Source organism: Saccopteryx bilineata, chromosome 1 (genome assembly GCF_036850765.1).
Source record: "Saccopteryx bilineata isolate mSacBil1 chromosome 1, mSacBil1_pri_phased_curated, whole genome shotgun sequence".
Lineage (NCBI taxonomy): Eukaryota > Metazoa > Chordata > Mammalia > Chiroptera > Emballonuridae > Saccopteryx > Saccopteryx bilineata.
The window spans coordinates 391,077,451-391,093,768 of NC_089490.1; the positions used below are offsets into that span (position 1 = coordinate 391,077,451).

At 38.0% G+C, this 16,318-nt stretch overlaps 2 protein-coding genes across 2 annotated transcripts; one reads left to right on the forward strand and one right to left on the reverse strand.

The window, feature by feature from the left end:
* Window positions 1-477: 477 nt before the first annotated feature.
* LOC136318722 (C1GALT1-specific chaperone 1-like) lies at window positions 478-1,428 on the reverse strand. Its single transcript, XM_066251530.1, has one exon. The coding sequence runs from the start codon at window positions 1,426-1,428 to the stop codon at window positions 478-480; it is 951 nt and encodes a 316-aa protein (XP_066107627.1).
* Window positions 1,429-6,121: 4,693 nt separating this feature from the next.
* Window positions 6,122-15,939, forward strand: LOC136319684 (olfactory receptor 4C11-like). Its single transcript, XM_066252818.1, has 2 exons — window positions 6,122-7,035; window positions 15,887-15,939. The coding sequence occupies exons 1-2, from the start codon at window positions 6,123-6,125 to the stop codon at window positions 15,937-15,939; spliced, it is 966 nt and encodes a 321-aa protein (XP_066108915.1). The 5' UTR covers window position 6,122.
* Window positions 15,940-16,318: the final 379 nt, after the last annotated feature.

Genomic DNA, 16,318 nt, shown 5'->3' on the forward strand with positions numbered 1-16,318 from the left:
CAAACTCACTGTCACTTGTGGAGCCTTAGAACAGAAACTGACATAAGAAGTAATGGAAGCACAGCTAAAAGTTTTACTTTATTCACAAATTCACAACTAGCAATTCATTTGCATATCTTTGAAAGTGAAAAAAACATTTAAATATTTAACCAATCAGAAAGAAAACGTGCCCCAGATTTTAAATGTTCAATATTTAGAATTGATAGCATAAGTATATTTATGAATATATGCTTTATTTGTAAAATTATTCTTAAAATATTTCCTTCTAACATATTGGAAATTTTCACGTATGTTTTAAGGGAAAAGCCCACCCTATTTAAAAATGTAATCCTACATTTACTGTGTGATTAAACCAGTGTCACCAAACTGAAAAATAAAAAAAGAAACATGCTGCTGAGTTGGAAACATAGTTGTTATTGCAAATAATGACAGTACATGTACTATATGGCAATCATATATATATTCTTGTTTCACTTCTCAGTCATTGTCAGAATCATTTGGAGGTAAGAAAACCAAGGCATCACTGAAAAGATGCCCAAATGCCCTAAGCCGGTACACCCCATACATCATCACATGCATCTGATTAGGAGTCAGTCCATTAAAAGTAACAGCCATATCTGAACAACATCCTTCTACTACCAGGTTGGTTTGATTAGTCAATGCCTCTTGAATTAAAAGCCCAACAGATTTGGTATTAAATACATCTTTTCCTTCAGAATCTTCTACATTTTCTGCAAACACTCCACCATATTTCAGGCAGACTGCTAGCTGCTTATCTTCAGATATCTTCCAAATCATCCCTCTCTGTTCAGGACACTTTTCAGGAACACTGAGAAGGCTGTTAAGTCTTTTCACTGATTCTATACTTAAGACAATTCCTCCTTCCACATTCACATATTCAAGGTCTCCAGATTTTACAGTGCGGCCTAGGTAGCAAGGTTGTGATGGGTCCTTTTTAAGCAAAAAATACTTTAGGTTTTCAATAATAGCAAACGTTGTGGGGCGTACAAGGAAGAACCAGCTGTACTGGTCTTGATATTTATGAAAGGCGTGTTTGTAAGCCTTTCTCATCATTAACCACATGTCATTTGTTCCCATGTTAATCGACTCAAACACTTGAACAGTTTCAGAACTGAAGAACTCTGCTTTGTCACAGTGTTTGGCCCAAGTCTCCTTCACTGCAGCCGAAAGACGCACTTCTTTGGGTTTTACGAGGATGATACAGTAAACCCAAAACTTCTTACTGAGCTCCAGGCGTTCATCTTCTGAAATTTTCAAGATGCCTTCTTTATTAGGAGCTTGCAGGTGATGTTCATGGTACATTTTATTTACATAACCAATCCTAATGTGTCCTAGCATAGTGATCAAGGCACAGAAAAGGCTTCCCAGCACCATACCCTTCAAAAACAAACTGCTTTCAGGAAGCATTTTTTCCCACATCTGTAACGACTCCGGGTGGGAAAGCGCAGCCGCGCGCACGGTTTTCTACCAAGTTCGTGGACCCCACCGTTAAGCTCCTGTTTGGGCCGATCTAGACGCAGGCGGTGTCCTCTCGTTGGTCTCTATACTTTTACAATTTTTCAAGGAGTGACAAAGAGGTAAAAGGAGGGAGAGGTTGATGGCATATATGAAATTGTATCCTTTCTCTCTGGGAACATAAAGTATTCATATGAGGATTCCATTAATGAATTCTAGGACTGGCCATGTATAATAACTGACATTTATGAAATAACAGCCTGACTAGTATGTATGAGCTAATAATTCTCACATTAAAAACCGACACAGATATCTGAAAGTAAATTGTGTGAGACATATTATGTAGAAAGTATTGAATATTGGACATTGTGTGAAAGGAATTATATTTTATGTTTTGTGACTATAACAATGACACTATTTTTAGGGCAGTGAAAATACCTTGTAGGTGTTTAAAACGACGGACCTATATCATCACACGTTTATCCAGACCCGTAGAACGTACACTACTGTGAGTGAGCCCAAAGGTAAATTATGGGTTTGGGGTGATTCAGATGTGTCATTCATTGTGGCTTTATCATTTAGAGCAGATGTACCTCTCTTGGGGGAGGTGTTAATGGTGTGTGGCGGTTATGCATGTGTAGAGGCAGGGACTATATGGATAATCTCCATAGCTTTCTCTCAATTGTGTTGGGAACCTCTGATTGCTCTAAAATATATGTAAAGTCTGAACAGTGACAACCATGACAACAGAGGATCCTATTAAAGCTGGGAGGAGATGCTTAATTTTTTTCTGTGTCCCACAGAAGCTAACTGAAAGTGAGCACTCCAATCCTTCTATAAGAAAGGAATTGCCAAGTCAGAGCCACTATCCAGTCATAGTTGGGGTGCCTGCAGGCCAGTCTTTATTTTGTTGGGGGTCATTTGTATGCCTTCCACTGAGTTTCCAAATGAAAAGATGACTAACTTCTGTTAAACAAATGTGAGTGTAGTTTTTTCTTAGGTGCTGGATAAATCTTAGTAAAATCTATTCTCCTGTTTTATATGTTTCCAAGTTTTATATTTAACCTACAAAAATATATTTACACCTCATAACCTGGCTTTCATGGCCTTTGGCTAGGAGGAAAACTGACTTTTCCAAGCCTTCCTCCTGTGACGTTAGAATCTGGCTACTCTGGAGGTTTCATATTGATCTTTCCTCTAGTTGCTGATACATTTATTTGCCTTACTGTCATTAAAACTTTGATTTTATGTTTTTTATGCCAAATGCTCACTTTTCTGATTTTCATATTTCTGGACCCCAAATATCTTCACAACATAGGGATTATTTTATTTCTACTTGCCTCTCATCAGGGCTTCCTATATTGAAGAAGTTATGCACTTTATTTATTTTTCAATATTTATTAAAGGTATTCGGAATTGTCATTCATAGCTTCTGATCACCACAAGAGAAGGAACATGCACGACAGTTCAGTTACTCAGCTAAGGACCTAGGATTTAAAACATTAGCACAGTTGTGTTATCGGTAGATGACCACTTTGGATTAATATTTTTGGAAAGTCAGAGGTACCTCTTGGAGAGCCAAGATTAATAAACCTAATTAATGAATGTTAGCACTCCAACTGCAGAGGCCGCCTACCTGACTCCCTGCATCCTCTATAGGCTTTGCACATATGGAATTGTCTGACCTTCATAGCAACCCGAAAGGGTAGGTGATTTTACTATGTGTGTTTACAGGGGAAGAAAATGAGGCACAGAGATATGAGGGGACATGATAGCTCTCCCACCGTAATGGTGCTTGTGTGAATCAGGCTGCGTGGCTACAGGCTCGATGCACTGACCACTGTGTGACCCACCTCTCAGCTCTGCTTTTGAATATTTGTGTCTCAGAGAACCTGGCTTAGGTCCTGCCTCTCTTCAGTTCATGTTATAGTCCATGTCTTCACATAGTGCTGAAGTTTTCACTGTCCTTTAGGAATTTATACTCTTCTAATATCATAGTGACTTACATCATTAATGCTTTTACTTACATTATCTTAAAGCTCATATTAAATTGTTAAGAACAGATGAATCTTTTCCCCATTCCTCATAACTCATCCAGATAATTTTGATTCAGTATTTGCAATGAATCATAATTATGGAATTATGGAAAAGAACACATACTATAATTTTGAAAACATTTGAAAATTATAGACTAAAAATGGGGAAAATGACAGTTTGGAATATACAGGAAGGAAAAATTTATGGGAAATGAGGAATAATAACAAAATCCTAATAGTGGAATTAGCAGAGGCTGAGGCTTCCATAGTTTTTATTCTGAGCTAGAGTTTTTTCTCATTTCATCAGCAGAGTAGCCAGGATGATTTCAAAAGTTGTTTTCCCAAGACTGTGTGGCCAGGAAATAGGGGCGCTGGGATTTGAACTCAGGCCATCCAGTTTCCGTAACTGTACTCTTAATCAAGAAATAAGTGTTTTTGCTAGATTAGTATCTATACTAGGAAAAATGTCTAAATCGTAAAAAATGAGCCAACAAAAGAGAAAAAGATTTTTCAAAGAAATATATTTTCAGAAAACTGTATTAAAATATTAAATATGTCTGGCAATAAAAAATATATAAATATAATTAAAATTTAATTTTTAATTTCTATTAACCAAGTCAGATAATAAAATCATGTCATTAAATATGAGATAACCTGTGCTTTTTTTGCTTGTGCATCAGTTTTTCTACTAAATAATATTGAGTGTTGGCCATACCTGTATATAAAAAAGGATCTATACATAAACACATATGCAAATATACTTAAAGAAATTTTCTGGAAAGACAAACAAACCAAATGGAGAGTGGGATTATAGATTCCAATAATTTGGAGAGAGATTTTAGTATTTTCTTCTTACATTCTCTTACTTTGAATATTTGGTCATGATTGTGGATTCTACAGTAAAATATAGCTAATAAAAAGGTAGAAAATATTGAAAAAATTTAATTCTTGTCAATAGCACTGATCATGTCTGGCATTTGGTGCAGCAGTATTATACTTGGGAAGGTATTCTAAAGTTTTTTGTAAAATTGTTATTAATGAGTGACAACTAAAAGCAATAAAAATATATCAATGGACAAAATTGACACATTATCACACCATTAAATTTAAACTATGGAAAATATAAGAGTATGGTAAGAAATGTTAAAATAATTCTAAGCGAACATCAAAACACAAATGATATTATATGATGATTTCAATCACATAAACTATATATGCAAAGAATAAGGACTTGAAAAATCATAAAATTGTATATTGGCATTATGGAATCTATTTCTTTTCCTTTTTTTGAAATCTTTTTCAAATAATATTTTTTAGTGGGAATTTAGGGTAAAAAGGAACATAGATGAGTAAAAATACTATTGATACTTAGATTATAGGCATATTAGAAATTTTATGTCGGGTCAAATTTATGGGCAGATAGATTCAGTATTCTAAGGGAATCAGTTCTAGATAGAGTAAACAGTCGTTTCCCTAAATTATGCCAACCTCAAAATATCACCCAGACATTTGTTATATGAAGATTGTCAGTGGAGCTGACATCTACACAAGAGGTATCAGCAAAATAAAACTGTTAAAAATAAAGCACATTTTATCCAGTGTCCTGAAAGGGTTAGGGATGATGGACACAAAAAGGAGTGAACCTAACTGAAATATTTTTTTCCAGAGGGATTCTCTAACAATATCAGTGCTTAATTATATTGGCCTAATGCTGTTCAGATTTAGAAGCTCACAGATAAGATGCATCATCCATGAAATATACGTGTGTATGTGTGTGTTTATGTATGAGTATAAAATCTTTTTATTAATATAATTCTTAGAAACAATCGGAATGTGGTGGGACCAGTATTTGTTCTTCATTTTTCACAGGAGGCTGAAGTTCAAAGAGGTTAAGTCACTTGCCCACGGAGAGTACAAGTTCTGCAGTTTTCAGTCTTGATACAAATCAAACTTTTAAAAGGATGTTTACTTATTTGTTTGTTTATTTATTTATTTATATTTTTTACAGAGACAGCAAGAGAGTCAGAGAGAGGGACAGATAGTGACAGACAGACAGGAAGGGACAAAGATGAGAGACTTCAATTCTTTGTTATGGTTCCTTAGTTGTTCATTGATTGCTTTCTCATATGTGCCTTTACTTGGGGGCTACAGCAGAGCGAGGGGCCCCTTGCTCAAGCCTGCGACCTTAGGCTCAAGCCAGCAACCTTGAGGTCATGTCTGTGATCCCACACTCAAGCCTGGAACCCTGTGTTCAAGCTAGATGAGCCCACTCTCATGCAGGAGACCTAGGGGTTTTGAACCTGGGTCCTTTACGTTTCAGTCCAATGCTCTATTCACTACGCCACTTCCTGGTCAGGGAAGGACGTTTATTTATTTTTTATTCTTTGAATGTAAAAGGTTTTGGTCTAATGCAGTGAGTTTCTGAACAACAGAAGGATCTGGGAGGGGCTTGCATATTTGCAAGTGTACAGAGATTCACAGTGGATGAAAGGCAGTTGGAGGTAACAGGATGGAGCAGAAATAAGGAATGTAGAGTTCAGTTGCTGATCTCAGGATGACTCATCTTTTTTTCTCTCTGCAGATTAAACCTTTGCCAACTGCATCTTACCTATGGCCACTAGTATGGCGATGAATAACAGTGTGATTGAATTCATTCTGTTTGGGTTGACACAGGATGCAGGAAAGCAGAAAGCAATATTTGGGATCTTCTTGATTCTTTACCTTGCGACACTGTCAGGGAACTTTCTCATTGTAGCGACGATTAAAACAAGCAGGACCCTAGGGGGTCCCATGTACTTCTTCCTTTTCTATCTGTCCTTTGCTGATGCCTGCTTCTCTACAACCACAGCCCCCAGATTGATTGTGGATGCCCTTTCTCAGAAGAAGACCATTTCCTACAATGAGTGCATGACTCAGGTGTTTGCAGCCCATTTCTTTGGGTGCATGGAGATCTTTGTGCTCATCCTCATGGCCTTTGATCGCTATGTTGCCATTTGTAAGCCCTTGCGATACACCATCATCATGAGCCAGAGAGTCTGTGGTGTGTTGGTGGTTCTGGCCTGGGTGGGCTCTTGTATCCACTCTTCAGCACAGATTTTCCTAGCTTTGCAATTACCTTTCTGTGGCCCCAATGTGATTGACCACTATTTTTGTGACTTGCAGCCCTTGTTGAAACTTGCCTGCATGGACACTTATGTGATAAATTTGCTAGTTGTTTCTAATAGTGGGGTCATTTGCATGGTGAGTTTTATAATCCTACTTGCCTCCTATGTTGTCATTCTGTATTCACTGAGAAACCACAGTGCAGAAGGAAGGCGAAAAGCCCTTTCCACATGTACCTCCCACTTTATTGTGGTTGTCATATTTTTTGGCCCATGTATATTCATATATACACGCCCACCAACCACATTTCCATTGGACAAGATGGTGGCTGTGTTTTATACCATCGGGACACCCTTGCTCAACCCTCTAATCTATACACTGAGAAATGCAGAGGTGAAAAAGGCCATGAAAAAGTTATGGTGTAGCAAAGAATGACTTCAATTGGCAAATTATATGTGTAAGTTTCAATGTATATATCCTAACAGCTTAGTTTTGTTTCATAGTCAAGAAAGGGACAATATTTTATTTTATTTTTTTTTAAAACACCAAACTTCTCTTTAATTTCTAATGCACAATAACATTTGGAATTACATTTTCTAACATAGTTTTTTTTTTTTTTTTTTTTTTTAAAAACAGCAAACTTCTCTTTAATTTCTAATGCACAATAACATTTGGAATTACATTTTCTAACATAGTTTTTTTTTTTTTTTAATAAATTTTTATTAATGGTAATGGGATGACATTAATAAATCAGGGTACATATATTCAAAGAAAACATGTCTAGGTTATTTTGTCATCAAATTATGTTGCAAACCCCTCGCCCAAAGTCAGATTGTCCTCCGTCACCCTCTATCTAGTTCTCTGTGCCCCTCCCCCTCCCCCTAACTCTCTCCCTCCCTCCCTCCCATGTCCTCCCTCCCCCCCCACCCTTGGTAACCACCACACTCTTGTCCATGTCTCTTAGTCTCGTTTTTATGTTCCACCAATGTATGGAATCATGTAGTTCTTGTTTTTTTCTGATTTACTTATTTCACTCCTTATAATGTTATCAAGATCCCACCATTTTGCTGTAAATGATCTGATGTCATCATTTCTTATGGCTGAGTAGTATTCCATAGTGTATATGTGCCACATCTTCTTTATCCAGTCTTCTATTGAAGGGCTTTTTGGTTGTTTCCATGTCTTGGCCACTGTGAACAGTGCTGCAATGAACATGGGGCTACATGTGTCTTCACGTATCAATGTTTCTGAGGTTTTGGGGTATATACCCAGTAGAGGGATTGCTGGGTCATAAGGTAGTTCTATTTGCAGTTTTTTGAGGAACCACCAAACTTTCCTCCATAATGGTTGTACTACTTTACAGTCCCACCAACAGTGAATGAGGGTTCCTTTTTCTCCACAGCCTCTCCAACATTTGCTATTACCCGTCTTGTTGATAATAGCTAATCTAACAGGAGTGAGGTGGTATCTCATTGTAGTTTTGATTTGCATTTCTCTAATAACTAATGAAGCTGAGCATCTTTTCATATATCTGTTGGCCATTTGTATCTCTTCCTGGGAGAAGTGTCTGTTCATGTCCTCTTCCCATTTTTTTATTGGATTGTTTGTTTGTTTGTTGTTGAGTTTTATGAGTTCTTTGTAAATTTTGGATATTAGGCCCTTATCTGAGCTGTCGTTTGAAAATATCAGTTCCCATATAGTTGGCTGTCTGTTTATTTTGATATCAGTTTCTCTTGCTGAGCAAAAACTTTTTATTCTGATGTAGTCCCATTCATTTATCTTTGCCTTCACTTCTCTTGCCATTGGAGTCAAGTTCATAAAATGTTCTTTAAAACCCAGGTCCATGATTTTAGTACCTATGTCTTCTTCTATGTACTTTATTGTTTCAGGTCTTATATTTAGGTCTTTGATCCATTTTGAATTAATTTTAGTACACGGGGACAGGCTGTAGTCGAGTTTCATTCTTTTGCATGTGGCTTTCCAGTTTTCCCAACACCATTTGTTGAAGAGGCTTTCTTTTCTCCATTGTGTGTTGTTGGCCCCTTTATCAAAGATTATTTGACCATATATATGTGGTTTTATTTCTGGGCTTTCTATTCTGTTCCATTGGTCTGAGTGTCTATTTTTTTGCCAATACCATGCTGTTTTGATTATCATGGCCCTATAATATAGTTTAAAGTCAGGTATTGTAATGCCCCCAGCTTCATTCTTTTTCCTTAGGATTGTTTTGGCTATTCGGGGTTTTTTATAGTTCCATATAAATCTGATGATTTTTTGTTCCATTTCTTTAAAAAATCTCATAGGGATTTTGATGGGAATTGCATTAAATTTGTATATTGCTTTGGGTAATATGGCCATTTTAATTATATTTATTCTTCCTATCCAAGAACAAGGAATATTTTTCCATCTCATTGTATCTTTTTCGATTTCCCTTAACAATGCTTTGTAATTTTCATTATATAGGTCCTTTACGTTCTTTGTTATGTTTATTCCTAGGTATTTTATTTTTTTTGTTGCAATCGTGAAGGGGATTATTTTTTTGAGTTCGTTTTCTAATATTTCATTGTTGGCATATAGAAAGGCTATGGACTTTTGTATGTTAATTTTGTATCCTGCGACCTTACTGTATTGGTTTATTGTTTCTAATAATCTTTTTGTGGAGTCCTTCGGGTTTTCGATGTATAGGATCATATCATCAGCAAAAAGTGATACCTTTACTTCTTCTTTTCCGATATGGATGCCTTTTATTTCTTTGTCTTGTCTGATTGCTCTGGCCAGAACTTCTAGCACCACGTTGAATAAGAGTGGAGAGAGTGGACAACCCTGTCTTGTTCCTGATTTAAGGTAGAAAGTCCTCAGTTTTATGCCGTTTAATAGGATGTTGGCTGATGGTTTATCATATATGGCCTTTATCATGTTGAGATATTTTCCTTCTATACCCATTTTGTTGAGAGTCTTAAACATAAAATTGTGTTGTATTTTATCAAAAGCCTTTTCTGCATCTATTGATAAGATCGTGTGGTTTTTGTTCTTTGTTTTGTTGATATGGTGTATTACGTTAACCGTTTTGCGTATGTTGAACCATCCTTGAGATTCTGGGATGAATCCCACTTGATCATGATGTATTATTTTTTTAATATGTTGTTGTATTCGGTTTGCCAGTATTTTGTTTAGTATTTTAGCATCTGTATTCATTAGAGATATTGGTCTGTAGTTTTCTTTCTTTGTGCCATCCTTGCCAGGTTTTGGTATGAGGGTTATGTTGGCCTCATAAAATGTGTTTGGAAGTATTGCTTCTTCTTCAATTTTTTGGAAGACTTTGAGTAGAATAGGAACCAAGTCTTCTTTGAATGTTTGATAGAATTCACTAGTATAACCGTCTGGGCCTGGACTTTTATTTTTGGGGAGATTTTTAATAGTTTTTTCTATTTCCTCCCTGCTGATTGGTCTGTTTAGGCTTTCTGCTTCTTCATGACTCAGTCTAGGAAGGTTGTATTGTTCTAGGAATTTATCCATTTCTTCTAGGTTGTTGTATTTGGTGGCATATAATTTTTCATAGTATTCTACAATAATTCTTTGTATTTCTATGATGTCTGTGGTGATCTCTCCTCTTTCATTTTGGATTTTATTTATTTGAGTCCTGTGTCTTTTTTCCTTGGTGAGTCTTGCCAAGGGTTTGTCAATTTTGTTGATCTTTTCAAAGAACCAGCTCCTTGTTTTATTGATTTTTTCTATAGTTTTTCTGTTCTCTATTTCATTTATTTCTGCTCTGATTTTTATTATCTCCTTTCTTCGGCTGGTTTTGGGTTGTCTTTGTTCCTCTTTTTCTAGTTCCTTAAGGTGTGAAGTTAAGTGGTTTACTTCGGCTCTCTCTTGTTTGTTCATATAGGCCTGAAGTGATATGAACTTTCCTCTTATTACTGCTTTTGCTGCATCCCAGAGATTCTGATATGTCGTATTTTCATTTTCATTTGTCTGTATATATCTTTTGATTTCTGCACTTATTTCTTCTTTGACCCATTCATTTTTTAGAAGTATGTTGTTTAGTTTCCACATTTTTGTGGGTTTTTCCCCCTCTTTTTTGCAGTTGAATTCTAGTTTCAAGGCTTTATGATCAGAAAATATGCTTGGTACAATTTCAATTTTTCTAAATTTGCTGATATTGTCTTTGTGGCCCAACATATGGTCAATTCTTGAGAATGTTCCATGTACACTAGAGAAAAATGTATACTCTGTCGCTTTGGGATGAAGTGTCCTGTAGATGTCTATCATATCCAGGTGTTCTAGTATTTCATTTAAGGCCACTACATCTTTATTGATTCTCTGTTTGGATGACCGATCTAGAGTCGTCAGCGGTGTATTGAGGTCTCCAAGTATGATTGTATTTTTGTTAGTTTTTGTTTTAAGGTCAATAAGTAGCTGTCTTATATATTTTGGTGCTCCTTGGTTTGGTGCATATATATTAAGGATTGTTATGTCTTCTTGATTCAACTTCCCCTTAATCATTATGAAATGACCATTTTTGTCTCTGAGTACTTTTTCTGTCTTGTAGTCAGCATTATTAGATATGAGTATTGCTACACCTGCTTTTTTCTGGGTGTTGTTTGCTTGGAGTATTGTTTTCCAGCCTTTCACTTTGAATTTGTTTTTATCCTTGTTGCTTAGATGTGTTTCTTGTAGGCAGCATATAGTTGGATTTTCTTTTTTAATCCATTCTGCTACTCTGTGTCTTTTTATTGGTAAATTTAATCCATTTACATTTAGTGTAATTATTGACACTTGTGGGTTCCCTACTGCCATTTTATAACTTGCTTTCTGTTAGTTTTGTATCTAGTTTGATTCTTCTCTTTTGTTTTTCTATCATTTGTTTTTGTTTGTTTGTGTTCCATACTTCTTTCCTCTGTTGCTACCTTTTTTAAGTCAAGTGTTTTTGTGGTGGTTTTTTTAAGGGTGGTTACCATTAAGTAATGAAAAGGGTACCTACCATATTCATTGTAGTACCCTATCTTATAAGTATTTCTGCACTTCATCATCCTTTGCTACTGTTAATCTCCATCCTCTCCCCCCTTTTTTTCCTTTGTTGTCACAGTTTAAGTTTGGTTTTATTGTGTTCTTGGTGGAGCTGTTACTTGTGGTGTTGTTTTCTTTTGTTGTTTGAATCTGGTTGGAAAACCCCCCTTAGTATTTCCTGGAGTGGGGGCTTTCTGTTGATAAATTCTCTCATCTTTTCTGTATTTGTGAATGTTTTTATATCTCCTTCATACTTGAAGGATAGCTTTGATGGGTATAGTATTCTTGGCTGAAAGTTCCTCTCTTTCAGGGCTTTAAATATTGGGGTCCACTCTCTTCTAGCTTGTAGAGTTTCTGCTGAGAAATCTGATGATAATCTAATAGGCCTTCCTTTATATGTTGTACTCTTCTTTTCCCTGGCTGCCTTGAGAATTTTGTCTTTGTCATTGGTTTGTGTCATCTTTATTATGATGTGCCTTGGAGTGGGTTTGTTGGGGTTAAGAAAACTTGGTGTTCTGTTTGCTTCTTGAATTTGAGGCTTTAGTTCCTTCCACAGGCTTGGGAAGTTCTCGTCTATTATTTGTTTGAGTATATTCTCCATTCCATTTTCTTTCTCTTCTCCCTCTGATATACCTATTATTCTTATGTTATTCTTTCTGATGGAGTCAGACAATTCCTGTAGGGCTTTCTCGTTTTTTATTATTTTTGAGTCTCTTTCTTCTTCTCTCTGTTGTGCCTCAAGTTGTTTGTCTTCTATTTCACTAATCCTATCTTCAATCTGGGCTGTTCTGTTAGCTAAGCTTGTTACCTCGTTTTTCAGCTCGTGAATTGAGTTTTTCATTTCTGTTTGATTTGTTTTAATAGTTTCAATTTCCTTGGTAATATATTCTTTGTGTTCATTGAGTTGTTTTCTGATCTCCCTATATTGCCTTTCTGTGTTTTCTTGTATATCTCTGAGTATTTTTAAGATTTCTATTTTAAATTCTCTGTCATTTAGCTCCAAGGCTTCCAATATGTTAAGTCTTTTCTCCATAGATTTTTCCACATCTATTTGTGTTACCTCTCTTTCTTTTGTATCCATAATATTCGATTTCCTCTTTCTTATCGGCATCTGAGGGTGGTCTTATTGATAGCACTAATTAGAATTAATAAAGAGTAAAAAGAAAAAAAAAAGTTAAAACACCCCACAAAAAAAAACAGTAATAATTTATTATTTCCCCCTTTTTTTCTCTCTTCTCTTTCCCTTCTCTCCCCTCCTCAGGGAAATATCATGCCTATAATGGAGGGCCTGATTTGGGGTGAAGAGTTCAAGGGGCAAAAAAAAGGGAGTAGGGACCTACTAAATGCAAAAAAAAAAAAAGGAAGAAAATCTTAGACAAGCATAAGATGATTTGCTTGTAAGTGATGGTTAACTAAGAGATATAATGAGAGGGATAAGAGGGAATCAGAAAAAAGGACCAAAAAAGAATAATAAAGAAGAAAAAATAAAAATAATAAGTAAAAATCTGTTGTATTAAGTGGAGCGAAGACTAAATACAATGGAGACCTTGGGTTGGGAGGACCCAAAATGCCACAAAAATAAACAAACAAGAGAAAAAAAAATAAAAACAAAAGCAAAAAAGAGAAATAAAGCCAAAAAAAAGCCTTGAGTCCCAAATTAACTAATTTGTTCGTGATTGAGGATTATATGGGAGGAAAGTAAAATGAGAAAAGAAAAAACGAATAGAAAGGAAAAAATAAGAAAAAGAGAAAAACGAAGGAAGAAATAAAATAGGAGGAAAAAAAAACAAAATAAAGCAAGACAAAAAAAAAAAACAAAAGAGGAGAGAGTGAGAGTTAAGTGTTTTGGAGTATAACCTTACAGGAGGGTGAGGATGAAGAAGAAAAATAAAATGCAACACTCATGGGTAGTGTAGTTCAAGAAAGGGGAAGCATAAGATGGGCAGAGAATAGAAGGACCGAGGTGGAGGAAATAAAGGCAAAAAGATAGAAGAAACAAACAACAACAACAACAACAAAAAATTAGTGGATCAAGTTGTAAAGTGTGTGGGTTTTTCTTGATTTTGAGAGGTTAACTTCTTCCTTTTTCTTTTCTCTCCCTCTTCCTAGTCGGTGACTCTGTACCCCAGGCTCTGCCCCTGTGTCACTCTTAGGTAGGGATTTGCAGTTGATGGGATTCTATGGCAATGTCATATAATTGGCTTTAGTCTTGCTGGAAGTAAAGGCTTGTTTGCGTTTGCAAGGTCCAACGATGAGAGAGTTTGCTTTCCTGGATTCTCTCTCCTAGTCCCCCCTTTCTGAATTAGCAGCCTGGTGATCCAGCTATAAGGCTGCAACTGCTTCTGCCTGGGGAGTAAGAGGCTCAAAGAGCTGGGAAATCCCCACTCTATCCCCACTCAGTGCAAGGCTTTGGGAAAGGCTCTGAGAGTCAGGGCCTCCAGTGTAATCAGGCGGGGGTGGGAGTCAATTGTTGTCAAGGTGACTGTTCAGCGCCTATCATTTAGTTGGACCTCTCAACCCAGGCTTTCCACACTTTGTAGCCTGTTTTTGCAGGGAAGAAGAGGCACTAGTCTCTGCTTACGACTAGTGTAGTATAGACCTTATTATCTGCCAAGTCCTTCTTGTTAGCGTTTATCCCTGAATATGGAGGCTCTATCAATCAGAAGTTGTCCCCGCCCCTTTAGCAAGAGGCACTAAAAAATATCATGCCTCTTGTCTTGGATCGCTGAACTGAGATAGATCTTATCAATTAGAACCGAGGGTGCGCAGATTTTATGGGTTAAGCTAATTTCAGTGATTGGGTCGCAGCTGTGCTTCCGAAGGTATTTTAGGCTGCCTGTGCGCGCCCCTCCCCCAACGCTTGATTGTTAGCTTGAATGGCTGGGTGAGGTGCCCCGCCCACGGAGAGAATCTCCCAAGCCTCTCCTGCTCGCCCCGCCGCTGGCGGCTGGACCGCACCAGGCGCAGGATAATGGAACCCCCTGGGTGTGTGGGCCAGCAGGGCGCCCTGGGCGCGTGGAATGCCCAAGGCACGCGCGCGAATGGGGCGCTCCGGGCACCGGTGGCCGGCGACCCCCACTCGCAGTGTGCGGGCCGCTGGGAATGTCAGCGGTGCTCAACCGGACCGGGCGCGCGCGCGGCGGCTCGTGGCGGCAGCTCGCGGTGGCTGTTCGCGTTGGCCGCTCGCGGCGGTGGCTCACGGGGGCTCGCGGCGGCTCACGTCGGCTGCTCGCGGCGGCTCGCGGTTCCCAAGTATATGGGCTGACTCACTGCAGGCGCACTCCCTCGCGGCTTGAATGAGCGTCGCTGCTGCGGTAGCTTCCTCCACACCCTTGTCTCTCAGATTCAAGTGATAACAGTCCTTTTGCTTTCAGTTTGTGTGGAACTCCGGAATGCTCCTAGGATAAATTTTTCTGTTTCTAGTTGATAAATTTGTTGTGATTTAGGGGAGAGCTGTCAGACGCGCTTCTCACAGCGCCATTTCCGTGACGTCACTCCAGGGACAATATTCTTATAGGGAAACAAATAAGAAATCTGAGAGGACTGTGTTAGAATATGGTTTCTATTTAAAGCCCACGATCATTTTGAACAACCTATGATGATCCATACTTGAATTGTATCAACATCTGCCCATACTCACTAGGTAGTTTAGCCTCCTATACAATTATTTTTTCAGAAATAAAAGCACTGTTGACAGAATAAGTGTGTATGCACCAATTTTTTATTCTATGTTTCATGCTTGTCCTTATGAATTAGGTCCTAAGAGCTAATCCAGCCCCTGGCCAGTTGGCTCAGTGGTACAGCATCGACCTTGCATGTTGTTGTCCCAGGTCATTTCCTGGGCAGGGCACACAGTGAAAGTGACCAATTGCTTCATCACCACTGCCCCCTTCTCTCTCACTCCCCCTCTCGCAGCCATGACTCCATTGGTTCCAGCGAGTTGGCCCCTCCTGCCCCCAGTGCTGAGTATAGCTCTATGCAGTCTTACCTCAGGTGCAAAAAGAGCATCACCCTGTAGGCGTCTTGCTGGGTGGATCCTGGAAGTGGCACATGTGGGAATCTGGCTTTGTCTCCCCTCTTCTCATTTAAAAAGTAAAGAGATAAATTCATAAGGTCTGGATTCTTAGTGAATTTAGGTTGCTGTCTTGGCCACCTTAAGATTAGAGACGTTCGGAGAAAATGCTGCTCTGGACATCTGGATCTGAGCCTACTTCATTAGGGGCATAGGCATATATACTCTTGAGCCCTCTAAGTCAATTAAGCTAGAAACATCAGTGAAAACTTGGACTGTCACTGGGAAACCTCTCAAAATTAAGTCTGTAAGTGGCAAGGGAGGGATGTGTACAATGGCTGAATGAAATCGGTAATATTAGCTAGTCAGTTGCTCTTTGGGGTCCTCCCACTTCACAAAGGAGAGGCAGAGGCAGTAAGAGATTTGAGGCAAGAATATACAGAAGGAAGAGTACAGGTAATAAGGGAGGACAGAAAACAATGTGTGATGGGGAAAGAGAATTTTGTAAGGATGGGAGAGAAGGGGCTTTATTTTCCTTACTTCTTGAACATCACTTTTTGGTAAACAAACATTTGCAGGAAAATGAAGTCTCAGGATGTTCCTCTATCATTAACCTTCTTTAGCTGTTATGTGTATTTGGTTATCAGGATAGAAGTGTCTCCTTTTATTAATTAATTAATTA

What these genes read in the sequence shown, in the direction of transcription:
- LOC136318722 (XM_066251530.1), bottom strand. Translation starts at nt 1,428, where the DNA reads ATGCTTCCTGAAAGCAGTTTGTTTTTGAAGGGTATGGTGCTGGGAAGC.
- LOC136319684 (XM_066252818.1), top strand. Translation starts at nt 6,123, where the DNA reads ATGGCCACTAGTATGGCGATGAATAACAGTGTGATTGAATTCATTCTG. An exon ending in GGCCATGAAAAAGTTATGGT is followed by an intron (nt 7,036 to 15,886) that starts GTAGCAAAGAAT and finishes AAGTCAATTAAG; the next exon opens with CTAGAAACATCAGTGAAAAC.